The sequence below is a fragment of the Microcebus murinus genome, chromosome 19 (genome assembly GCF_040939455.1).
Source record: "Microcebus murinus isolate Inina chromosome 19, M.murinus_Inina_mat1.0, whole genome shotgun sequence".
NCBI lineage: Eukaryota > Metazoa > Chordata > Mammalia > Primates > Cheirogaleidae > Microcebus > Microcebus murinus.
The window spans coordinates 21243760-21270011 of NC_134122.1; the positions used below are offsets into that span (position 1 = coordinate 21243760).

General features: G+C 59.9%; 1 protein-coding gene across 3 annotated transcripts in view; it reads right to left on the reverse strand.

Annotated features, from left to right (window-relative positions):
• Positions 1-26252, reverse strand: part of PRKAR1B (protein kinase cAMP-dependent type I regulatory subunit beta) — a 133207-nt gene that overhangs the window by 13794 nt on the left and 93161 nt on the right. For all 3 annotated transcript variants that reach the window (XM_012759094.2, XM_012759093.3, XM_075995219.1), the window contains 3 exons: positions 20687-20845; positions 9969-10029; positions 6954-7075 (listed from right to left, as the gene is read on the reverse strand). In XM_012759094.2, the coding sequence (XP_012614548.1) occupies positions 6954-7075; positions 9969-10029; positions 20687-20845 (342 nt within the window). The remainder of the gene's footprint in view (positions 1-6953; positions 7076-9968; positions 10030-20686; positions 20846-26252) is intronic.

The window sequence follows — 26252 nt, forward strand, 5'->3', positions numbered from 1 at the left end:
CAGCTCGCAGGAGCAGGAAACATTCCCAGGCCCGAGGGCGGCTTTGAAACGCGGTGTTTGCAGTTGCTTCAACATTGTGGACATTCATAAAATTAATTTGCTAAGAAAGGACATAAATCCAACCTAGCGTTCCCATGGCAACTCCTCACAGGCCCGCCGCCCCTGGGGGAGCTCGGGGACTTCGGCCTCGGAATTTTTATGGGGAAATATCTCACAGGGTCCAGCTGCCCCCAGGCCGCGGGGAGGTCTCTGGGAGGGGCACCCCGTGGAAAAGCAGGCCCAAATCGAGGAATGCAAGGAGGGAACTCGACCTGCCCAAACCCTCCTGGGTTTCCTGGAGAGTGAGACCGGGAGACGTGAATTCGGATGAGGTCACGGGACAGCTGGGCAGCCTCCTGCCTTCCGGGCCTGGCGCCCTCCACATGCTCTGCCCTCTCCCGCCAGGCTGGGCGCCGTCCCTCCCTGCCAGACACGGCGACAGCTCCTGCAGTCCCCCTGCCTCCTGCTTAAGGGCCCTGTCCCAGGCCTGTGAGGGGAGCCCTGGAAAGAGCTGCCACCCCCACCCCAGGCTGCCTGCAGGCCCTGAGAACAGAAGCGTGCACAGGTGGAGGGCTGCAGAGCTCTCTCCACCCACTGGAGTTTTCTCTCTGCGTTGGCCACTCCGCAGGCGTCGAGAGGAAGGACTGATCCGCTCTGCTGGGAATACTTTCCAAGGCTCCGAGGATCAGACGTCTGACGGGTTGGCGGCTCCTGGCGGTCTCATCGGCAGCTGGTGTGAATGTGCAGGGATGGGGACCGAGGAAAGACGGCCTCCCCAGGAGGGGCCCTGCTCCTAGAGACCCCAGGGCCACATACACGGGGTAGTAGGGGAATCCCTGCAGCCAGCGCCGCCTCCCCCCATGGCCTCTGAGATGCCCAGCCCACTGTGGAGTCGGCTCCCCCAGGCTGGCAGGTGTCCAGGGCACGCCAGGTGCGGCAGGAGCCATTCCTCACACCTGTGCAGGGCAGGGGGGTCCCTGCCAGGTGCCCCTGGGGACTTCCCCACACCCAGGGGAAATCAGTCCTAAACAGTCCCCTTCCTGCAGGGCGTGGCCAAGGCACCTGCAGGCCGCCACTGAAGACCCTTGGGCCCTGGTGGAGAGGGCCCCGGGCAGAGGCGGATGCTGGCACCGGCTGTGTGGGGCGCATGGAGCCTCCTCCATGCGCCACTTCAGGAAAACAGAAACCAAAGCAACCAAGAGCGGAACCACCACACGTCAGGCAGCTCCACAAGGGGAAAGCAAGGCTGGCACCAGGTCTGACGTCCACACCTCCCTGCCGGGCCAGGGCACCAAGTCTCCAGTGGCCTCTAGAGTTCCAGGGTTGCATCCGTTCCAAGTCTCTGACCCCCATGAACCTGGGGATCCCCCCATGACTCACCCAACATGGTCGACCACAGAGGAAAGGGGAACCCAAGTTGCCAAGGAGACCACGACATTGTGAAAGCCACCCCTCCCCACAGTGAGTGACACTGCGTGCGGTAGCTGCTCCTGTGGACACGCCCATCCCACTCTCCCCACCCATGCCTGGTGGGCGGCCGGGCCTCCACTGCAGCCAGCAACAGTCTGCAGCCCCAAATCCCTCTCCAGAGCACCTCTTGGAAGCCGCGTGAGCAGCAGGTGCAAAGGACCTCCAGGAGGGGCAGCCAGCACCCGCCCAGCACCGCCTGTGGCACCCACGGGAGCCCCAGGAATCAGTGGCTCCTAACAGACCACGCCACTCAGCAAGTCCCCAAGACAACCTTGAGAAACTGGGCTCAGCCCCCAGAGCCGGCAGAGACACAGCGAGGTCAAGCCTCAGTCGAGAGAGGCAGGACCCAGACACCACGGGAGGCAGCGCTCAAAGCCCACGATGCTCTTTGATGTGAAGCCTGGTGAACGCCACTGTGTCAGCGCAGGCCACTGGGCTGCTGGGCAGCCCGGAGCCTGATGCTCACGGGTCATCGCATCCTCAGGCTCTCTGGCCCCCGTGACACCTGGCACAGCCTGGACTCACAGGACGCGCCAGCTCAATTCTGGGAACGCCCTCCTCCATCCCGGAGCAAGAACGCCGCGGGCACTGCCTTTCTCTGCTCTGGGGAGACGCACCCCCTGACCAGGCCTGTCGCACACAGCTTCATGATCCTCCTACACGTGGCCTTGGACTCCTCGGGGAGGGGCCCGCCCCCGAGAACGGCAGACACGTCTGCACTGGCCGGAGTTTCTCCTCCCTCCGTCTCAAGAGCATCAAAACGCAGGAGCCCCCGCGTGCCTGCAGCGCCCGCTGAAGAGCGAGAGGCCGGGAGGGGGCTGTGGCTCACGGCTGCACGTGACACCCCCGGTGGCCTTGGCTCCCGCCGGCGGGGGCCAGTCGGGCAAGCAGGTCCACTGAGGCCAGAGGCCAGATTTTTAAAGAGAAGTCAGAGACCCAGATTTTTATGTGAAATCTCCTGATTTTAAAATACCAACAACTAATTCAAATGTTGGGAAAACACACTGTGTGAGATGACACAAATTCGTCCCTGGGCGCGATTTGGCCTGTGAGCGCCAGTTTCTTTTCATTGAGTGAAGGCCCCAGAGCAGCAAAGGCATTTCGTTTCAGCGCCACACCCTCGCTGACGGCGGAGTGGCCAGAGGGCCGCCGTCTGTGCCCTGTTGCCTAGGCGAGGACAGGGCTCTGCTGACGGCTTGTGTTGGTAGCGACCTGTTCCTAGAGTTAGTCACTGAAAACCACAACCTGTCATTATCTATCACAGCTCTTGGCTCCGTGGGATCAGCAGGGGGTTCTCACTCGGGGTCTCTCCTGCGGTGGAGCTGGGTGGATGTCCTGGCCGGCGCACTCGTGCAGCGGTCATTGACCCCAGAGCTCGGGGCATCTCGGGACACAGCCCCTGGGCTCCAAGAAGAGCGTCGCAAGAACGAGGGTCCCAGAGGCCGTGGTGGCTTCTCAGGCCCCAGCCTCGGACGCCCTGCAGCCGCTGCTCCTGCAACCCGCTGGTCAAGCACGCGGCTAACGCCAGCCCAGCGCCACGGGGAGGCGAGTGAGACTCCACGTTTCCACGGGAAAGACACCTGCCTGTGACATCTCAGACTTCAGGCCAGATGTGATAACTTGAAGGCTGAAGGGACTTCATTTTCCCGACCGGGGAAGTCAGGCCCTGAACATCCAGGGTGATGCCACAGCAAGGCCACTGTCGTGGGGAGACACCCAGAGTCAGAGGACGGATTTTTACGGAGCATGAGGGGGCAGGAGGCTGCCCTGGGGGCGAAAGGCCAGCCGGCCAAGACTCGCAGAGACTGTCCCCACTGGGTCATCTAGCTGGGCTCACTCAATGTCCGTGGAAGCTCCATGTGTCACGGTCCTCTCTGCTTGGCAGGAGCTTCGGCTGAGAGTGTGGAGCACCCACGGCTCTGCTGCCGCGTCCTGCAGACCCCAGGCCCCCTTTGCCGTCCAGCACGAGGGTGGAACAAGATGGAAACACAGCCTCAAGGGACGGCAGTGCCCCTGAAGTTCTGAGATCAAAGCCTCAAAGGGTTCCCCTCCAAGCCCCCACTTCCACCCCACCTGCACGCAAAGACCTCCGCACTCGACGGGCATTGGCAGGCTCTGGGCAAGCCCAGGGCGGGAGCTTCCAAATCACAGCTGCGCCGGGCGCTGGAACAGGTGGGTTTACACCCCATCAAGGCTACCGACCGAGGCCGCTTCCAACGCTAACTGGCATTGTGACTTGACTGGATCTGCCTGTGGCTTTATTCTTTCTTTCTTCCTGTTTTCTTTGTAAAGAAGCGTCACTGCTGAGTGTGTCCCCACCCTGCAGATGGGGAATACTGAGACCTGCTCCCCAACGGGGCACCCTAGGGGAATATTTTTGGAGCCTCCTGGAAAGTCTGGGTGGAGACAAGCATCATTCATTCATGCATGCATTCATTCAGCAGCCCTCCTCGGAGCTTTCCCAGTGCTGGGATGTGGACAGGGAGGTGACTCAGGTTCCGGGTCCCCAAATCCACCTGTTGAGCTCCGAGAAGGTGAAGCTGTCAAAACCCTCCTGGTGTCTCCTCCGGGACAGCAGAAATCTCCCAGGGCTCTCCCAGGCCTCTGCCCCACTGATTCTCCTGCTGTACTCTAGAGCCTTCCGGATCTTTCCTGATGGGCAGGCCACGCGGGGTGAGGCTGGTGTGGCAGGATGTGGAGAGGAAGGGGCCTTTAACACACAGGAGCTCATGAGGACTCAAGGCACACGCCACACACGAAATCTGCATTTCCGGCCCTCAGGTTTCACTCTCGCCACCCTCATTTTACAGCCTGTGTCCCAGAGAGGGGCAAGAGCCAGCCCGTGGGGTGCCAGTGGCCTCGGTGATTCTGCCGGTGCTTTTGTTGCTATTGGAATCCAAGGAAGTGACTCCTGAGAAGGGTTCAGTTGGGTGAATGTCCGCTGGGGTCGAGCCCCTGCTCACCTCCTGTCCTCCCAGCAGCCCCAGGGCAGTGAGATGTTCCCTCCAGGCGGCCCACGTGCTGTGGGACACTCGCGGCCCAAACCCCACCACACTGAAGCGTGCTCGGGAGAATGGGCCTGAACAGCCTGCGGCCGTGAAGCCCCCTCACCCCAGAGCCCCGAGAGGGGAGCGTGCCGACCACGTGGCGCACACTCGGCTCTGTGCACGAGTGTCACTCTCTCGCGCCCACGCTGGGAGGCTCACGCCTGCGCGTGAGGTTGCCGCCCCAGGTTCGCCCCAACACTGATCCCTGGGAAGAGGCGCCCCCCACGCAGGGCACAGGCCCCCGACAGCGTGGATTCCCACAGCCAGTTCACGCACAGGCCGCTGGTTCCATGACCTCCTGCCTCTTCCCAGGACTGCTGCTCACCCCGATCTCGACGGCTGGGTGCAGCCCCTAGACCACGGGCCGGCGCGCACCAGGGACTCCACGGAGCCGACCGTCGCCTGTCCTCGGTGGGGCCGTGGTGCGAGAGACAGCAAAAGTGGCTTGTGTGTTCAGGCAGAGATTTCACTGCCATCTTTCTAAAACTAAAATTTTTATTTTGTGATTCCTGTATATCCGCATGCAGCCGTAGAAATAATGCGGTGAGAGCCCTAAATCCACGCGTTTCCCCGCACGGAGCGCGCCAGGAAGCTGTGCAGTACCTGCCGCAACCAGGACGCCGGCGGACACCGCCTGCTCAGCTCACTGGAGCTTTACCTGCTCCTGCACGCCTGCGCTTGGTTCATGCAACTTCCTCCCGCGTGCAGGCTTTGCATCTGCCACCATTTCAGGGACAGAATCTTGATGCGCGAGGGTGAGAGGGCTCTTCAGTGGCCAGAGTGTGAGCCGCTGCCCACCCGCTGCACGAGGACGTCTGGTGGAGGACGGGCGTAGGGGTGTGGCAGTCGTGGGCGACATGGGGGTGTGGGGGTTGTGAGGGCATGGGGGGTGTGGGGGTGTGGGGGTTGTGTGGGTCATGGGGTTGTAGGGGGTGTGGAGGGTGTGGGGGTGTGGGTGACATGGGATTGTGGGGGACATGGGAGTGTGGGGGCATACTTAGGGGGTGTGGGGGTGTGGGTGACATGGGATTGTGGGGGACATAGGGGTGTGGGGGCATACTTAGGGGGTGTGGGGGCATACTTGGGGGGTGTGGGGGCATACTTAGGGGGTGTGGGGGCATACTTGGGGGGTGTGGGGGCATACTTGGGGGGTGTGGGGGCATACTTGGGGGGTGTGGGGGCATACTTGGGGGGTGTGGGGGCATACTTAGGGGGGGTGGGGGCATACTTAGGGGGTGTGGGGGCATACTTGGGGGGTGTGGGGGCATACTTGGGGGGTGTGGGGGCATACTTGGGGGTGTGGGGGCATACTTAGGGGGTGTGGGGGCATACTTGGGGGGTGTGGGGGCATACTTGGGGGGTGTGGGGGCATACTTGGGGGGTATGGGGGCATACTTGGGGGTGTGGGGGCATACTTGGGGGGTGTGGGGGCATACTTGGGGGGTGTGGGGGCATACTTGGGGGGTGTGGGGGCATACTTAGGGGGTGTGGGGGCATACTTAGGGGGTGTGGGGGCATACTTAGGGGGTGTGGGGGCATACTTGGGGGGTGTGGGGGCATACTTGGGGGGTGTGGGGGCATACTTGGGGGGTGTGGGGGCATACTTGGGGGGTGTGGGGGCATACTTGGGGGGTGTGGGGGCATACTTGGGGGGTGTGGGGGCATACTTGGGGGGTGTGGGGGCATACTTGGGGGGTGTGGGGGCATACTTGGGGGGTGTGGGGGCATACTTGGGGGGTGTGGGGGCATACTTAGGGGGTGTGGGGGCATACTTGGGGGGTGTGGGGGCATACTTGGGGGGTGTGGGGGCATACTTGGGGGGTGTGGGGGCATACTTAGGGGGTGTGGGGGCATACTTAGGGGGTGTGGGGGCATACTTAGGGGGTGTGGGGGCATACTTAGGGGGTGTGGGGGCATACTTGGGGGGTGTGGGGGCATACTTGGGGGGGTGTGGGGGCACACTTGGGGGGTGTGGGGGCACACTTAGGGGGTGTGGGGGCACACTTGGGGGGTGTGGGGGCATACTTAGGGGGTGTGGGGGCATACTTAGGGGGTGTGGGGGCATACTTAGGGAGTGTGGGGGCATACTTGGGGGTGTGGGGGCACACTTGGGGGGTGTGGGGGCATACTTAGGGAGTGTGGGGGCATACTTGGGGGGTGTGGGGGCATACTTGGGGGTGTGGGGGCATACTTGGGGGGGTGTGGGGGCATACTTGGGGGGTGTGGGGGCATACTTGGGGGGGTGTGGGGGCATACTTGGGGGGTGTGGGGGCATACTTGGGGGGGTGTGGGGGCATGCAGCCAGCTCTTACCCAGGGGGAGGAGGGCACAGGTGTTGGGCAGGAGCAGAAGGGAAGGTCCACCCCGAGCAGCACAGGCGCCCTGAGCGGGACCCACCTCTGTGATGATGAAGAAGTCGTCTCCCGGTTCCCCCTGGACGACAATCTTCTCCCCGTCTTCAAACTGGACGGGCTCCAGTGCGTCAGCCACAGTCAGGCGCTCCCACTTCTCCAGGGACTCTGCAGGGGGAGGACAAGGACAGGGTCACTGGGCGGCACGATGCCACCAAGGTCAGGATGAGCTCGCTGCTCTGCCCAAAACTCGTCCTCAGAAACCACCACCGTATCAGCTTGGTAAGAGAAGGAGGAAGCAGCAGAAAGTAGCAGAAGCCACTAAAGCCGCTCCCAGCACGGGCGCCTACGGGGCCTGAGGACTCTGACCAGCTGGGTTGGGGGGCACAGCTTGGGATTGGGGGGCTGTTCCCCACTCACTGCTGGCAAAACGCAAATAATAGGGACCGAAGATTGAGTCCAAGTTAAGTTCGTATGCACATACTTTTGTGATGTTCAAGGGAATGGAGCGGCCTATATTTCTGCAGACAATAGAGTCACTAAGCACCGCAGCTACTAAGTGCCTTAAAATAACCCTGAGCGGCGGAAGCAGTCGCCCATTCAGAAGAAACGCCACCCTCCAAGGGCCGCTCCCCAAGAACACGGAATGGCATTTGCACTGCGCTGACAAGCCAGAGTGTACCTTCCATTGTTCGGGTCAAAATACTTCACTCCAATGCCAGGTTTCTCTCTAACAGCTGCAAACGCATGACCCACCCTCTCCCACCTTCCCTTCCCTGTCACTACCCATCCCTAACCCTTGGAAAGAAGAAAAAATAACCATGTGGGATTTTATGAGAAAATAATGGTCGCCTGATCAACTATTTGTTCTTTGGCCAAGGAAACTTTGCTGGCCACAAGCTACAGATGAACAGCTAAGCGTTTATTTTAGATCTAGGTTAGGAGGGAGATTTCTCTCCTTAAAAGCTCCTGCCAACGTGGCGCCTGGCAGAGGACAATGCCTCCCGCTGACCCGGGGGTGAGGGAAGAGGCCGCCGGTCTGTGCTCAACAGCTCAGAGCTTTGTTCCCGCAGGCAGCACCTTGACACACACCTGCGGCTACCTAACACAGGTGACTTGTGTGAGCAAAATCGGCCTGTGTTTAGGAGGAAAGAGGTGCAGAATCAGACTGGCCATGAATCCAGAGCAGTTTTGTTTCTTGGTTTCTTTACAAGGGCAGTGATAAGAAGCATTTAATTTTAAAAGTCAGCTGCAGTTAGGAAGTTCATTTCCACATATTTGATCAGCAAGTTTTTTCCTTACATTTAAAACCTGTAGTATTCTGAAGTCTGAAAAATTAGGATTAGCAATAGCTTTATCTCACAACAACATAAATCTCGGGTGAAAACTGTCAGAAAAAGCCATATGTTGGGGCCTGGATCAATAGCTCACACCTGTAATCCCAGCACTCTGGCAGGCTGAGGTGGGAGGATCAGGAGGCTTGAGGTCAGGGGTTCAAGACCAGACTGAGCAACAAGAGTGAGACCCCTGTCTCTACTAAAAATAGAAAAATGTCTCGGCCGGGCGCGGTGGCTCACGCCTGTAATCCTAGCTCTTGGGAGGCCGAGGCGGGCAGATTGCTCAAGGTCAGGAGTTCAAAACCAGCCTGAGCAAGAGCGAGACCCCGTCTCTACTATAAATAGAAAGAAATTAATTGGCCAACTGATATATATATAAAAAATTAGCCAGGCATGGTGGCGCATGCCTGTAGTCCCAGCTACTTGGGAGGCTGAGGCAGAAGGATCGCTGGAGCCCAGGAGTTTGAGGTTGCTGTGAGCTAGGCTGACGCCACGGCACTCACTCTAGCCTGGACAACAGAGTGAGACTCTGTCTCAAAAAAAAAAAAAAAAAAAATAGAAAAATGTCTCAAAAAAAAACAACAACAAAAAAAGAGGAAGTAACTATATGTTGGGAGATGGAAACTTTTTGACCTAATTTTTTAAATGTCTCGAGTCTGTGGACATTTTATGAAACACAACACATTTGGGGGCATTTTTGTTGTTTACTGCAGCTGAGAACCCCCGGAGCCTCAGGACATAGGAGTTAGTGGCTAGTCCCACCAGGAAACAGGGCGGGAGGCTGCGGGAGCCCCACGTTCAACAGCCACTCCCTTTTCTGAAAGGTGTTTCCAGCCCTGCTCCGTGGGAGGTGTGCAGAGTGGCGCAGGCAGGTGTCCCAGACAGCACCGCATGGAGGTAGGGCTGCAGCCACGGGGTGCGACAAAGCCAGGGCGAGTGACCCTGCCCAGAGAGGGAGACCCCGCCACGCGGGCTCGGGTGAGTCTGCAGGTTCACGTACAGACTGTGCTGAGGCTGTGAGTTTCTGGTCCTGGGGGCCGAACCAACGTTCACCAGGAGACGGGGCCCCCCCAAGAGCACCAGTGCATAGTGGCCAAGTTTCCAGCGAGGGAGCAATGCCAAAGTCACAGCTCCCTCCAAGGCGCCCCGCCTGCCAAAACCCGCCATGAGGCATTGTCCCGCCAGCTACTTTTTGAAGCACTTTGTGCGGCTAATGGTGACTGAGCGGGAGGAGGGGATTACAGTCTTGTTATTTCTCCGGAAGGCCGCGGAGAAGCTGGTCACACTTGGTGGCTATCGCATTAATCAAAGGAAAACAAAACGGGCGGACAGGAGGCCGGGCCGGGACAGTGTCTGACAGGCCTACAAAAGCCAAGACACGGCAGAAGGAAACGGCGGCCGGCCCGGGCCTGCCTGCTTCAAGCTGCAGCACCATCAGTTCAGCCCCGGGGTCACCAGTGCCTCCCCCGGTGCAGGAAGAGGGTCTCGGCTGTCACTGTGGCGGCAACAAGACCGTGGTTGTTACCACGGCAGCACTAGTGAATGAATGAATCTGGGGTGGGGGGACTGACATTTCAGCGCCTGGTGCTCTGGCGTGTGAGAGTGCACGTGTGTGTGTGTCCCCAATCTTCATGGTACTCGGAACTTGTCACGTGGACAATGGGAAAACGGCCCTGGTGGCTGCAGGTGCCCAAACGAGGCCGAGGACAGACGGGGCCACTGACCTAGGATGGAGACCTTGCTCAGGAACTCTTCGTACATCTTGCGTTTTCTCAGCGTGCTGCCCTGTTCGGGAGAGAGGAGAACAGGGAGAAGGTGGGTCTTTGCGGCTGAAGCCTCCGACACTCGCAGATGTCCCCACGAGACCCTGAAATCTTAAAGGGAGACCCGTAGCATTCTAAGTCCCGAGTGCCCTCCGATGGCCAGGGGTCTGCGTGAGCTGCCACGTTGCCCATGCCGGCCCCTCCTCTGGAGAGACTACACCCCGTTTCTCAGTGGCCTGGCTGGCAGCAGGTGGCCCCATCCAGCATGGGCCAGCACGTGGTCCGACAGGCGTGCACAGCCAGTCAGAGCCCTGAACCTGGATGTCTACCTGCGGAGGGTGCTCACAGCTGAGACAGTGGATGCTGGGTGTGTCCGCAGCCAGGGTCCCTCACCCACCCCAGAGCTGCCCCAGCCCCCAGATACACATACACCTGGAGAGAAACAAAGGCCAACACACAGGATTGAATATGTGATTCGGACGAAAGGGTGCAGCTCACATCAGCGAAGACGCTGGATCCAGACATGCATGAAGCTGGCTCCATCGCATCCTTCCCAGTTAAAAGAGCCAAGAAATCCGCCCCACCACCCGCCCCTAGCCCCAGCAAAGGCGAGATGAATAATGCAATACCAGCGACAGGTCCAGTCAGCATTATGTGAGTTAGAAACTAGAATTCATTCTGGTCATCAGGATTAGAAATGTGGACTAGAAAAAGGCACCCCAGCTGGGCACGATAGCTCATGCCTATAGTCCTAGCTCTTTGTGGGGCTGAGGCAGGAGGATCACTTGAGCCCAGGAGTTTGAGGCTGCAGTGAGTTATGATGACACCACTGCACTGCAGCCCGGGCAGCAGAGCAAGACCTTGTTTCAGGAAAAAAAAAAAACAAGGCACGCCTTGTTGGAACACAAGTCTCACAAGCTGATGGGCCCTTGTGCAAAAGAGAACGAGGCCGGCTCCCAGGTGGTCAGCCCCAACCCAGTAAGTCAAAAGCAACCTGGATCTCAGCCCCTTTCCCCCGCTTTTTTTTTTTTGAGACAGAGTCTCGCTTTGCTGCCCAGGCTAGAGTGAGTGCTGTGGCATCAGCCTAGCTCACAGCAACCTCAAACTCCTGGGCTCAAGCAATCCTACTGCCTCAGCCTCCCCAGTAGCTGGGACTATAGGCATGCACCACCATGCCCGGCTAATTTTTTCTGTATATATTTTTAGTTGGTCAATTAATTTCTTTCTATTTTTAGTAGAGACGGGGTCTCGCTCAGGCTGATTTTGACCTCGAGCAATCCGCCTGCCTCGACCTCCCAGAGTGCTAGGATTACAGGCGTGAGCCACCGTGCCCGGCCTCCCTTCCCCTTTTGAATGGGATGAAGAGACAGTATCTGCCAGTGAAGGAGCTTTTCTGTGACCGTTGATCAGTCATCACCTTGGTGGAGAGAACAAGGAAGGAGGGCACCTGCTGTGCTGGGAGCACCCTCCAGGTCAGAGTGGGCACTTAGACACCCCATCCTCGTGGGCCTGTGACAACCCTGTGAGGTGAATGTGTCATTATCTTTATTTCCAGGGGAGAAAACCGAGGTTTAGAGAGGCCGAGTCACTGCCCAAGGCAGTAATCGTGGAACCAGGAATGAAAACCCAGCCTGGGCTCTGGAAGCCCCAGGGCTGTGCCAGCACCTGCACCTGTCAAATTCGACGTGTTTTACTTTCCTGATGTGCTACTGCACGCATCCCTGCAACATCCCGAGATAGACAACCATGAGCACGGTTTACAAGGCACCTCCCACTGGGCCTGCAATCTGACGGGCCCAAGCTCACACACAGGTGGGGTGTGCAATTCTGAACATGTCCTTCTCCTTTCCTCCTTCCTACATCTGGCACGTGGAAAGGATGGCTGGAGCCCCAGCAGCCCTGCTGGGCCCTTGGGAACGAGAAGAGCAGCGAGGTAAGGGAGCCCTGGTGCCCTGACCCCACAGGAGGGCAGCCCTACAAGATGAGCTGCTTCCAGAGCTCTTAAACATGAAAAATGACCCTGAGGGTTAAGCCCCTGCTATTCTGAGTGTTTGTTGCACGTGGTGTGGCAGCCCTACCCCTGATATTCACATGTGTGGTCCTGTCCACAATGACAGGCTGACTTGTGCAGCCAAGAGGATGCTAAGGAATGACGGTTCAAGATTTCCAAAGCAAGATTGCAAAAGACAATGTGGCTCCTGCCCAGCTCCCACCTGGATCGCTCAGCCATGCAGAGGCTCCTGGGAGGGGCAGAGCCTCCTGCACCATGCGGCCAGCAGAGATGACCCTCAGCCCTCACCTGCCAAACTTCTCCCCGACCCCAGGAGAGCTCCAGCCAGGGCCACAGAAACTGTCAGATAAATGTTGCATTATTGCCACAGGCCGCTCAGTTTGGGAAAAATTTGTTACGGAGCGATAGCTACTATGTCCAGCCACACCCAACCCTAAGGGAGGAGATGACAAGCTCTTCTAGGGCCTGCGGGTGGGTTCGCCCAGCACCCACCCTGCAGCTCTCCCAGCTGCCACGTGTCCGCTGGCTTCGGGGGCACCACTCCTCCGGCCTGGCCACAGAGATGGCACTGATGATCCCAGGATGCTTCCCTGCCTCCCTGTAGCAGCAGGACCTCCCTGGTCCTGGGCCCTAGCTCCCTGGCTGTCAGCTCACCAAGCGACGCAAGAGGATGGGGGAAAAAAGAGGGATCCGGTGTGAAGAGCAAAACCCTGACAGACAGCAGCCCCAGATGCCTGTCTATCTCCCCAAGGGTAGAAATCACAATCCGACCTTGGGTGGCTCTCCTGCGGGGAGCGGGCGCGGCTGTGCTCAGGTGTGCAGGTGTGCCCTGTCACAGTCCACAGCCCAGACAGCTGAGGACGCAGAGAAAGCAGCGGTGAGCGTGCTGGAGGAACATGTCCAGAAGGACACCACCGTGCGTGGTGGTGCAAGGTCTACCCTGTCTGTCCCCGGGGCCTGCACCCACCACTGCCCCTTCTCCTCTCTCAACACCACCAGAGAGGCGAACCTGGAGTTGTGGCTCTAACCTCTGAGAGTGGACACAGGATGTGTACAAAGTGTGCCCAGGTGGCCTTTAGAAAGGGGCCCTTTAAGGCATTGAAGGAGGCTCCGTCTCGGGGAGAGGGGGGCCACAGCAGGGGGTGGCCAGCAGCGCCCTGGACGGGGAGCACAGAGCCTGAGCAGCCCCGGGTCCTCGCCCTCCCCACTGCTGGAGGATGCGCAGTCCCTGGGGCAGGAGCCCCTGTGGGGGGAGGGGAGGGGAGAGGGGGGCAGGTGGGTCCGCTGTGGAAGGGAAAGGGCTAGGGGGAAAAGCTGGACAAAAAGCACATGAGGCGAACGCCTATCCCTGGAAAATATGACAAAAATGCAGCGGCTATGAAGTGGGGAAGGGCTAGCTCACACGTCCCCAAGGGCACAGGCGCTTCCACGGGGCCAAACCAAGGGTTTTCCACAGTTGCTTGCTCTGGCCCCCTCGTGGCGAGCCGACCTTTCCCACACGTCCCAAGCTGCCAGGCACGGGCCGTTTCCGGCCCCCTGACCTCCCCCTCCCCACTTGCTCCTAGTCTCCCTCAATGTCCAGAAACGCAGATTCCCGGAGCCGAGCCTCCTGCTCGCAGTGCGGAAGTCAGAGCCCCATGAAGGCGCAGCTCAGCCTGACACCTGACGGGGAGGGGACCCTGAGGATGCCCCGCCCAGCCTCCCAGGCCGCAGCACAGAGGACACTGTGGGCGCCGCATCAAGTCAGCAAGTGTGGATTCGGATGTGCCACCTGCATCATGGAACCCTGGTGACAGCACAGTAATAAAAATCCTGAACCACTGGGTCACCGAAAGGACCGAGTCTCAACAAATTCTTTATGTTGCTGCTGATGGTGATGGTGATGGTGATGGTGATGGTGATGGTGATGATGGTGATGGTGATGATGGTGATAGTGATGATGGTGTTGGTGATGATGATGGTGGTGATCATGGTGATGGTGATGGTGTTGATCATGGTGACGGTGATGGTGTTGGTGATGATGATGATGGTGATGATGGTGGTGATGGTGATGGTGATTATGGTGGTGATGGTGGTGATGGTGATGATGGTGATGGTGATGATGGTGGTGATGGTGGTGATGGTGATAATGATGATGGTGATGGTGTTGATCAAGGTGATGGTGATAGTGATGGTGTTGATCATGGTGACAGTGATGGTGATGGTGTTGGTGATGATGATGATGGTGATGATGGTGGTGATGGTGATGGTGATTATGGTGGTGATGGTGGTGATGGTGATGATGGTGACGGTGATGATGGTGGTGATGGTGGTGATGGTGATAATGATGATGGTGATGGTGTTGATCATGGTGATGGTGATAGTGATGGTGTTGATCATGGTGACGGTGATGGTGATGGTGTTGGTGATGATGATGGTAATGATGGTGATAATGATGGTGATGATGGTGGTGATGGTGATGATGGTGGTGATGGTGGTGATGGTGATGATGGTGGTGATGGTGGTGATGGTGATGGTGGTGATGGTGATGATGGTGGTGATGGTGGTGATGGTGATGATGGTGGTGATGGTGATGGTGATGATGGTGGTGATGGTGATGATGGTGATGATGGTGGTGGTGGTGATGGTGATGGTGGTGATGGTGATGATGGTGGTGATGGTAGTGATGGTGATGATGGTGGTGATGGTGATGGTGGTGATGGTGATGATGGTGGTGATGGTGATGGTGATGATGGTGGTGATGGTGATGGTGATGATGGTGGTGATGGTGGTGATGGTGATGATGGTGATGATGGTGGTGATGGTGATGGTGATGATGGTGGTGATGGTGATGATGGTGGTGATGGTGATGGTGGTGATGGTGATGATGGTGGTGATGGTGATGGTGATGATGGTGGTGATGGTGATGGTGGTGATGGTGATGATGGTGGTGATGGTGATGGTGATGGTGGGGGCAGTTCTTACTGAGCACAATGGAAGAGGCCTCACAGGAGTGTCAGCACACTCCAATTCCCACCCCAGCCTGCCCATAACTCCCCAAGCTCTTAGACCAATCTCTTCCCCCTGGGCCTTGGTTTCTCTATCAGGAGAGTGACTGAACTAGGCACACGTTCTATGTCTCTGACCTGAGCTCCTCCTCCCTCCTCCCTAACTGCTAACCACCACTCTGTCAGGGCCATCTCCACCTTAGTCCAGAAAGTCCCCTGTCTGCTTCCCATGGAGTTTCAGGGGCATACCAGCCTCAGATGACTTCTCTATCATCACATATGGGGTGAGAGACCTCTGTAAATAACCGCTGACTAGCACTAGTCCTTGGCAGCCCCCTGACACCCAGGATTCCTCCTCTTCCCAGGAGGTGATGAGAACAGCACAGCTGAGACTGCTGAGTGCTCACTGGGTACCAGGCACCTCCTGTGGTCCTCTCCTTTATCCACGCCTCTGCCCCACGGGTAGCCCTATTATTACCTCCACTCTATGGTGGAGACAGGCTCAGGGCAGGGGTGTGGCCTACTGGTGTCTGCTGGGCTGCCCAGTGGTGGGGCCGGGACTGGAGATGGGTCAGTCTTGCTCTAGAATCGTGCTCACACCACCAGGCTCCACACTGGCCTGGGAACAGCAGGGTCACCCTGAATCTCCACTCACACTCACCATCCTGCCTCCTCTGAAAGGGACAGAAGCGGCATCCACAGAGCACCCACTGTGTGCTGGGCACTGCACTAGCTATCATCATGCTCCATCCTCATGTTGTGTTGGAGAAGGGCAGCTCAGAGAGCCGCGTGATGCCCAGGTTGCCTGGGGGCAGGGAGCGGAGCTGGGATGGAGTTCACGCTCTCACCACCATGCACACGGCCCCATGAGTGACAAGCCAATGGCAGCTCCCAGTATTCAGTGGCACAAGGTCACTTTTGGATGGGCTTTGCTGCAGGGTGGGGGCTCCATGCCATGCAGAGAGAATCAGGAACCAGGAACATCGGGGGCCTGGCTGCCCTTCCTCCCTGGGTACCTGGCAGCCTGAAGACAGAGACGGCTCAGGTGCTCTGCCAGCCACCAGGGCCCCACAGGACACTGAAAGGTGAGCTAGCACAGTCCGGTGCCCTGAGCATGGTTCTGAGACACAGGCAGGTACTCACAGTCCAAAGTGTGTGCACATGACACACTGCAGGGGTACACTCGGGAGAGGACGGTCCTGTTGGGCACGGCTGCCTGTGCAGCCACGTGGATCCCAGCCAGGCGGCACCGAGCTCACTGCTCTGATGTGTGGACGTCCCACTGCCCAGTCCAGGGAAGGGTGTGGTGGGGGCCCCAAGAGGCCGCAAGTCCCCATTTCTGAACCTTGGAGGTGTCCTATCTGACCCCTCCCCAAGCTCCCCTGTTCCTGGCAAAAGCCCCAACAGGGCTGGAGGACTCACAGCCCAGCAGGTCATTAACTCTGGCCCAAGACCAACTAGACCAAGATGGTGCAGAAGGTTCTCCTGTGCCCACTGTGGTGCCCTGAACAAGCCAGTTTCCACAGCGACACGAGGGCTCTGTTGGAAATGCCCAGGCACCTCGGAGCGGAACGTGCCGGCGTGTCTGCCGTGAGTGGGGCTGGACGTCCTCGACGGAGTGGCAGGCTCCATGACCCAGCCCAAGCTGTTGTAGATCCCCGCCGGCCATAAAAAAGGCATTTCTTTTGAAAAATAATTTATAATTCACACTGACTGCCCAGCAATTACGCCCAACCGGTGGAATGCAAGCATGTTTTGCCCGGGGAACCTTAGACATTAAAGCTTAGTGCAACTGGCCCATCCATCTCAGTGCAGAATGACAGCTGAAGGTGGCTGCCCGGGACCCGCGGGAGGGGCCCAGCCCCGAAGGCCGCCCTCCTCCCGGGATCATTTTCCTTCCGCACTAGAGTTTCCTTCCGCGGTTGAGACGGTAGGTGGGGCCCGGCTGGGAGCCTGGGCTGTCTGTTCATGCCCTACCAAGGCATCCGGGAGGCCTCCTTGTCTGGGGGGCGCTGGGACACCCCCCCGGGGGCTCTGCAGCATGTCGGCTGGCACCCTGAGGTGGGCTTTGAGCTGGGTAAGGCAGGTGACCTCCACCCCCCATGGGGCTGGCTCAAGCCCACAGCGTGGAAGGGCTGGGACTGGCCTCCCGACACCAGCCCGGCCCACCCCGGAAGAGTTCGCCCAAGGGCATGGGGGCCTGGGGCCTGGGGCCCAGTCTTGCTGGCCCCTGCCTTGTCCTCAGCTCCCACTTCCGTGTGATGGGGTGTCTGGCGGGCTGACCTCAGGGTGGAGCCTGGAAGGAGAGGCCCCAACACACACCCAGCGTGTCTCCAGCTGCCGGCTCCTGTGTGGGATGCACCCTCCTCCCTGACAGCAAAGGCTGCCTGACCCGGCCTGGGGTGGACAGGAGCCCTCCGGGGACAGAGGGGATTTCCCATGCAGTCTAAAGACTAGGGTGTTTCCAGCGGCCATGCTGCTGGGCCACTCACGGCCGGCCTTCCCTAAAAGGGGGCAGGAAACTGCTGGAAAACCACTTTCAAGCGGGTCACAGTGGCTTCAAACTGCCCCTTTCCCTGATGCTCCAGAGCCGGGACGAGCAAAGACTCGCACCGAAGCCGTGACGGGAAGCATCTGCGGCTTGTGCGCAGCTGTGGGGCCAGCGACGTCAGTCCGAGGGCACCACTGTGGGTCTGGTGGGGCCCAGGACCCGAGAGAGGGGAAGGGGGTTCTCAGACAGGGAGGGGCCAGCAGGCCAGGTGGGGTCTCAGTGCTGTGACCCCTCCCCATGGACACCCTTAGCAGCCCCGTAGCCCCCTGGGCCTCAGCATCCTCGCCCCCGAGTGGGGGTGCCTGGTCCCCCCGGGCTGCTGTGACTTCACCTGAGACACTGAGGGGCAGGCCCTGGCTCCGGGGACTGGAAGAGCCCTCGGTGGTGGCGTCAAGGTCACTAAGCTGAGTTGTCTGTGCTCAAAGGCAGAGGAACGGCCTCCCCCCCCGGCCCCAGTGGCTGTGCCCAGTCACTCAAGACACCCCACAAGGCCTCCCTGGTCGGCAGGGCCGAGGGAGGGGAGGGTCCAACCTCTGCTCAGGACCCAGGTTCCCAGGGGTCTCGGGCTGCCTGCCCGAGGCAGGTGGGCTCTGGATGTGGCGGCACAGCCTCTACCACAGTCCTGCACGCGGAAGCTCCAGACACGGGGTCCCGGGCAAGACTCAGGGTAAACAGACCCTGAAGTGTTAAAAAAAAAAAAGAGCTTGGGGAGGGCCAGCCACACTGAAGGCCCCTGCCTGGGAGCCCCGTCCTTCCCCTGACAAAACGCAGAGCAGTGGAGGGAGGACATGGACATCGAGGAACCTCCAGTGCCCCCACGGCAGCCCCAGCTTCACACTAAGTGGACTTGCGGCGGGAACACTCCTAGCAGGACGGACGCGTCCAAATCTGCCCAGATCAAGGGCTGATGCAGACGCGGACCCGTCCTGCAAGGCGCTCCCTCCAAACCAGCCAGGCCCTCTGGCTATTCTTAGCGCGCAAGAATCCAAAATTAAAACAGAGGAAGCGCCAGCTCCCTCGGTGGTTTGGGAACTTCCCTGAATATAAGGTTCCAGCCACAAAAATCCCACAGCCAGGAATGGCACAGCATCGGCGAGGGCAGGGGACCAGCCGCTTATGCAACCCGGGGCCAGGTGTGCCGGGGAGGGGGCAGGAACTGCTGTGTCCTCTTCGAGCTCCCAAACCACCCGGCCCCTCTCGGAAGGAGGCCGGTGGACAGAGCAGTCTCCGGGTGGAAACAGGATTTGGCTTAAGACCAGAAGAGAGAACCTGGGCTCCACAGAACCCCCTTGGGGAGCCCAGGGTCATGTGTTTTGTGCCCGGCGTGTCCACGGCCATGTCCACAGCCATGCAGGAGTTGCTGGCACACAGCAGGCGCTCCATTAGTGCTCCATGAAGGCATGATGCAGAGCTCATGGAGCTCGGGGCTGGGTGAGAAAGCTGCCCTGGAGGTTGTGCCGAACCACCCGGGAAAGAAAGAGCTGGACATTACTGCAGACCCACTGCCCCCTGGCCAGCAACCCCGTTCCCCAAGGGGATGCCATACTCCCAGGACTGGAATTGTCCCCCAAGCTTGCGGGGCCCTGCCCTACACCAGGCTCGGGGACTGCCCCAGACCTCCTCCTCAAACACCCCAAACCCCAGCCCTTCCTCAGAAGTTGTACTCTGGGCCTTCGACACCAAGCCACCACCTCCCCCCGACAGCTACCGGCTGATCTCGGGCATGGAGTAGGGGGCAGCCCCTGGGGACACCCCAGGGAGGGACAGGGGAGGAGAGACCAAAGGTCTCCTAGTAACGTGCCTCCCTTGGGCACCCTCCCAGGCCCTGCAGGAAACGGCTCTGAGCAAACACTCTCCCAGGGCTGCCCAGGTCCTCCTGGGTCCCCACTGGCCACCTTGGACGAGCACCTGGCCTGGCGGTCACTGCCAGCTGAGCACAGAGAGCCAAGGAGCTGCCTGGAGGATGGGGTGCTTGGCTCCTAGTGGCCTGTGCCCAGTGATGAAAAGCAGGGGCTGGAGATGAGGCCCGAGACCACGAGAGGGTGAGTAGCCCACCACCGCCAAGCTCAGTACCTCCCAAGATGACTCGTCCTGGGCTGCTCTGCCCTGGCCAGGGTGGCCCTAGGCAGGCCCAGAGAGGTCAGTGCAGCTGGGTCTGGTCACGCCTGGACTCCGGCTCCTACAGTGGCTCTGGGTGCTCCAAGTGGGGTGAAGTTCTTGCGAGGCTGCGGGCCCACAGGCTGGTGGGTGGTTCGGCACAACCTCCAGGGCAGCTTTCTTAGCCAGCTTTCACTCCCAGCAGCCCTGCCCCAGGGCCTTTGCACACGCCATTTCCCTGCCTGCACACCTGCTCCTGGACAGCCCTGTGGCACTCCGGCCTCTGCTCACATCGTCACCTTATCAAGGGGGTCTCCAGACCTTTTTATAGAACAGCAGCCCCTTCCCCACTTCTCAGCCCACTTTCACCCCTCTCTGCCTCATTCTTCTCCCAGGACTGTCACAAACTGAGGCTATGTGCATGCTGTCTGTCTGCCTCTCCACTGGGACACCAGCTTCTCTGCTGCCCGAGGGACCAGCGCCTGGAACAGCGCCAGCAGCACAGGGAGAGCACGGGGGGCCTCCCTCCCTGGGAGGCACCTTCTCTGTGCACGAGCTCACTCCAGGAGCCCCCTGTGAGGCCCTGCAAGACAGCTGAACCAGCTCACGGCCCCGGCTGCCCTGCAGTGGGTGGACTCACGCACGGTCATGCACACGCATGTACACACACATATACCCCCACCGTGCAGAGTACACTAAGAGTGGACTGGGCTGTATGTAAGACAAAACCTAAAATCACCACGGCAACCCCCACATGCAGAGAGTCGGGGGAATGGTGCCACCGGTCCCACTGTGTCAGCTGTGAGCTTTGCTCCACCGCTTGGCGAAGGGGCTTCCTGCCCTGGCTACCTGCCTGTCTTCTCAGATGCTCTGAGAACCCTCCCACCTCTCCACCCTTCTCACGAGCTGAACCTACCAGGAGGCGGAAATGTCTTTTCCCAGGAGCAGCCCCAGCCCGATACAGCTGGGTCCCGTGGGATCTTGGCCGTGACGGGTCCCTCCCCAGCCCTGGGAAGCATCGGTTGCCACTCACCATGAGGATGCGCCGGTAGCTGTCGCGGTCGATGCCCCAGAGCTTGAGATCTGTCTTGGCTTTCACTGTCGCGGCCCTGGGGGTGCCGTAGATGAGCGCCAGCTCCCCGAAGCTGCCTCCCTCACTAATGCTGGTCACCCAGTCTCCGTTCACGTACACCTTTGGAGAGCAGGACAGAAAAACGTCACGTGTAGGGGACACTGGCTGCTTCCCACCCAGGGGTCCCTGCACGGAGGGGCACAGCTCCTTGCTTGCGGGCACAAGTCCCCACGCCCCCCCCTGGAGCTGCAGGGAGGCCAGCATGTGCGGGGACCGAGGTGCCCGCCTCACCCACAGACCCGCTTGGAGCTGCAGCCGATGGCATCACCCTGAGGCGGGAGGCCCCAGGTGGCCGATGGGACAGACTAGGACCCAGGTGTATGCAGCCCAATCTGCATCCCAGCAACCCAGGTGCCCCTGGCAGCCTTCAAGTCAATTCCTCGTCGACTTGGACTCAGCCTCTCAGACTTAGCGCCCCGGCTGCGCACCAGTGAGTGGGACCCTGCAATTTGCACGTGGCACCGCCTGGTGCTCTGTCCCTCATGTGTGCTGAGAGTCCAGCGAGCACCCCACCCTGCCCTCTCCACTCACCCATTGCCCCTTCTTCTCCCGCCACCCCATGAACCCCTGAGGACCCTGGTCCCCCATCCCCCATGCTGCCATGGCCCCAAGGAGCCAAGCGGACCATCTCAGGGGCAAACCCTTCCCTCCCCAGGGGTGGCACCCAAGCTCCCCGGGCCTGGAGTGTGGACGGGAGCCCTCTGGCTGGGCCCTGCTGCTGAGCGAGGCCAGGACAAGATTCCCTTTCAGGCCGCGAGGGCCGACGCCCTGCACAGCATGCCACTGTGCACGGACCACGCACGGCCGCATCCGTGCACGAATGGTGCAGATTGTTCATTATACAGGGACGGTGCAGCTCTGGCTACTATGACTTGACACAATTCGGTCTTTATCCCTCCCTGTGTCAATGAGCTTGAAGAATAGTTCCCATTGGCAAAACCGTTCCCACTGGGTGCGTATCGGGAAAGAATGGATGGCCATGAGTCATTCAATAAGTCGATTCTTACTGAAATCAATGACTCATTATCTGGGTAAGAACCGATGCACAGAGTTTTCTATTGGGAAGAAGAGACACGCAGGTGATAACTCCTGAATCAGCACAGAGAGGGCAGCTGTGCCAAGCAGAGTCCCCTGCGGAGTCTGTGGCCCCCACCCGGCCAGTCCGGGCTCGCGTTCCAGGAGGGAAGCTGAGCAGCTCGGCCTCCGGGCAGGAGAATCACAGATTCCCTCCACGCCCCTCAAGGCCCTAGGAGACAAGTGTGTGAGCACACCCGGGAGCAGGGTGTGCTCCCCAGACACGGAAGCACACGTGGAGGGAGGGTCTGCCATCCCAGAGTTTTTGGGGTGAAGGGACCTGGGAGCATGTCCTCTGGAACATCTGCCTCTTGTTTCTCTCAGGGGACCCAGTGCCTGGGGAGGGTGGTCGGTGGCCTGGGCACAGCCAGGCCCCCATCTCGCAGTGGACACTCCCACTGTGCCTGCGTTGCTATAGAAACCTGCTCTTGGGGGACAACTCACGAACATTGACATGCACGACTCTTAGGGTGCAGCTCAGTGCGGTGTCACGCTGCTTGGATGGGGTCCCCAGGAACTCCAGGCGACCCTCCCCAAAGCCATTCAAGCCATTAACTGTGGAACCCCAGGCTCACCCTGCTGTGCCTCGTGCTGTCTGGCCTCCCTGTGGGTGCCGGGCTTCAAGCCCTAATGTGTCCCGTGCCTCAAGCATCCCCACATGTGACGCACACCCTGGGGAGGCTGCGCTGCCTGGTTGGGGGGGGAGGACCTGCTGGCTCAGCCTCGGCTGGGGTTGCTCAACCCCATCCCCCATCCTCCAGCAGCTGCACCCACAGCACCCCCCACGACCCACCACACTCTGTTCCAGTCCGAGACCTCTTGCTGAGCCTCGAAACAACGTGGCTCAGGGGTTTGGGAGGTTTGCTTGACACAGGAGCATCTAGGGAGGCAGACGGTGGTGGCATGTGCCTGAGGGTGTGGGCACACCTCTCCCCTTTGCACCTTAGGAGGCTGAGGAAGCCACCCCCTGCAATGGCTGCCCCGGGAAGGGGCAGGATAGCCCACCACCTGCCAAAGAGCACAGGGGCCCCTAGAACAGAGGAGGGTGCATCTGAGCAGAGCCAGCCTGGGCAGCTGCACCCCCTCTTTCCTGGGGCACATCCCCAAGGAGTGAGGGCCCACTGCTGCAGAGCCCGGCCGAGGGGAGCCGGCTCAGGACGCCCTTCCGTAAGGACCCCCTTCCTCTGCCTCCGAGAGCTCGTCCTGTGGCGTCAGAGAAAGCCATTGTGCAGCCCCTGCGGACGGCCCAGGGCCACACTGGCCCCAGAGGACAAAGGGCCATCCTTCTCGGGACACTGGCCTCTGTCACCGCTCCACGCAGCGCGGGCCCCACCCCAGCTGGTACGCAAAGGGGCTACTTCTTGTTTTGTTTCATTTTTTGTGTTTTCTTCTTCTTTTAAAAGAAAAATGGTAGAGTCCCTGAGGCTACATTTGTGCCCCGCCAGGGACTGTGGTTTCTCACCAAGCCCCACCAGCCTCTCTGCATCCCCTCCTCCACTGACCCTCAGCGAGGACCGAGCACCCCAGCAGCACAGCTCCATGCTGGGAGGAATTCCTGTCCGGGGAACGCGCTTGATCGGCAGCGAGACCGGCCACAGGCAAACACAGCACAAACACACGCTCACCGTGAACCGCGAAGGCCCAGGGAGACAGCGGGAAGCAGCGGCGGGGAAAGGGCGGCTGGAAGCTGCTCAGAGAGAACCTGTCCTGGGGGAGTTTCAGCAGGACGAGGAAGACGAGGGGGGAGAGAGCTGCAGGCAGAGTGACAGCACGTGCCAAGGCCCTGGGGCAGGTTGGGGAGGCTCCGGGCCATCTCCCAGCCCCAGGCACAGCCCCAGCAGGCTGCGCCAACACAGCCTGTGCCCACAGCCGGGCCACCAGGACCTCAGCAGAGAAAGAAAAGGGCTGTCTGTGTGGGGCCCCTAGGCGCAGCTATGGACCACGGGTCACACCGCACCAGATAAATGACACCTTAAAAGGCAGCACGCTGAGAACAGAGTGATGCTCACGGTCACAGCAGCCAAAGGCAGGAGTGCCCCAGTGTCTACGACAGATGAACACAGTGGTATCTGCACACAATGGAATATTACTCAGCCTGAAAAAGGAAGGAAAATGTGACACACTCCCGGAGGATAAGCCTTGCAGACATGATACTCAGTGAGATAAGCCAGGCACAAAGGACAAACCGCATCACTCCAGGCACCGCAGGCCCCAGAGGAGTGAAGCTCACAGCGACAGAAAGCAGGATGGGGGTGCCAGGGGCTGGGGAGGGGTGGGGTTAGGGCTTCATGGGGACAGAGTCCTGGAGGTGACGGTGGTGATGGCCGCACAACAATGTACTTAATGCCCCGGACTGCACACTTCGTGATGGCCAGAATGATAAATGCTGTGTGCGGTTTGCCACCATTGAAACACTCACACAAAGCACCGCCGGCCCTGACCACAGGCCCAGCTCCCGGGGGGGCCCCAAGCTGCCCAGGGCGGCACCTCCTCCCAGCCCCTGTAGCCCCCAGACATTCTGTGTGAAACCGGAGGGAGGTGGAACCCTGCAGCCAGCAGGGACAGGAGAAGGCCCCCCTGGGGTGCACAGGAGGAGCTCAGGGACAGGAGAGGCCCACGGGGTGCACAGGAGGAGGCCTCAGGTAACAAAGGCCTGAGAACAGTCGGGAAAGATCGGGCCTCAAACAGGGCTGGAGACAGAACTAGGTTCCGAGCCCTACAGTCCACAGCTGAGTGTCCTTTTAAGTAGAAATGCTATGTTCCATGAATAAAATAAATTGGAAGATATTTTTATACTTAGAAAAATGGATTATAGCTCTTGGCAACTCGCATACTGCGGCAGGCACTTTCAGACTCTCTGGAAAACCATAATTTAAACCAAACCCGGTGCTGTTGGCATCTGGTCACCTGGCCAGCACCCTGGGGCGCCGCTGGTCAGAGGGCAGTGTCCACCCTGCAAGGAGGAGCGTGCGCAGGAAGCCACGCCCAGGCCCCCGTCTGAAGGGCCGGGGCAGGGTCCTCAGAGGGAGGCGGCCTCCGCCGGGCCGTGGGCATTTGAGGCTGTAACGCCCGTGGCCACTATCCTTCTCCTCCCTCCACCCCCAACAAAGCCGGGATCACGGAGCCTTGAGCGCTGTCCTCCGCGTCCTGGGCACGTCCACCCCACTGCCCCAGGGAAGGCAGGTTACAGAAAATGAGCAAACAAAACGCGGCCACAGGGCTCCCAGACTCAGGCCCTGATGGGGCTGCCCAGGGCTGCCGAGATTCCTCCTGGCACAGCAATAACAGTAATTATTGTAATATATGTCCCATAACTCACCCCAGTCACCCAACATGCCATTTTTTCTTTCCAGATTCCTTACTGAGCATCTTTGATTCCTTTAAATGTGGCCTGTACCCACGCCACCCCGAGTGTTTGCCCTGCACACGGGACCCGCCCACATCACAGGAGCACCCTCCACGCGGCTCCTGCACCCGCCACGCCCGGCCCGCTGGGCACTCCCTGCCGCCCACCCCGTCCGGTGGGGATCTGAGGAGATTGATGAGGGTGCCTGGCGTCCCCACCGCGGCAGGGTAGTGAGGGCCCGGCACACCCACTCATGGACGGCCCGTAAATCGCAGCCTGAGCTGTCGGGGGATTGGGGGCCATCTGTGCCGATTGAGGCTGTAGCCAGGAAGCAGGCATCCGCCCACAGAGCCCAGACACCCCGCCTCTAGAGCGGGGTCCAGCCAGGGGCTTAAGGCGGCCTTTGTCTTAACCCACGACCTGGCAGGGGAAGGGCCGTCGGGGGTGCCTGGAGCTGCCAGGACAATATATTTGGGGAACTCCAGTTACGCGGAGGTGACTTCACTCTTTCCCTTCACAAAATTGCCTGCACACGTCCCTGGGCTTGGAGGGGAGCCAGCCACAGCCCTGTGCCTGGAGCACGGGACTGGAGTCTGCAGGAAGGCCGGGTGACTGCCCAACCCCCACGGCGACCAGGGCTTGGCAGTCCCCAGGGGCTGCGGGGCCCTGCTTTGAAGGAGCTCACGGCCTGTGGGAGAGGGGAGTCAGCTCATGAACAAGGGTCACAGTCTGCCCCGGGGGTGCTGTCCTGCAGGGGAGGCGGGGAGAAGAGGCGAGAGCTGCTGGGCAGGGGCTCCTCGAGAAGCAGGGACAGCCAGGGTGCTCCAGGGTGGGCAGGACAGCACCCACCCTGCTCCTGCGGCTTATGGGACAGTCCCCTGGGCAGTCCCAGGCCCACTGGGCCCAGGGCATGGCGACGCCAGTTTCTCTCATCCTCACCCATCCTGGGATTAGGCTGGGCCAGGGGAATGGACGGAGGGCGTTTCCTCTGCTGGGGAGAAGGCTCTTAGTGGTTCGGGTGCTGGGGACACGGGACGGGGCAGTGGG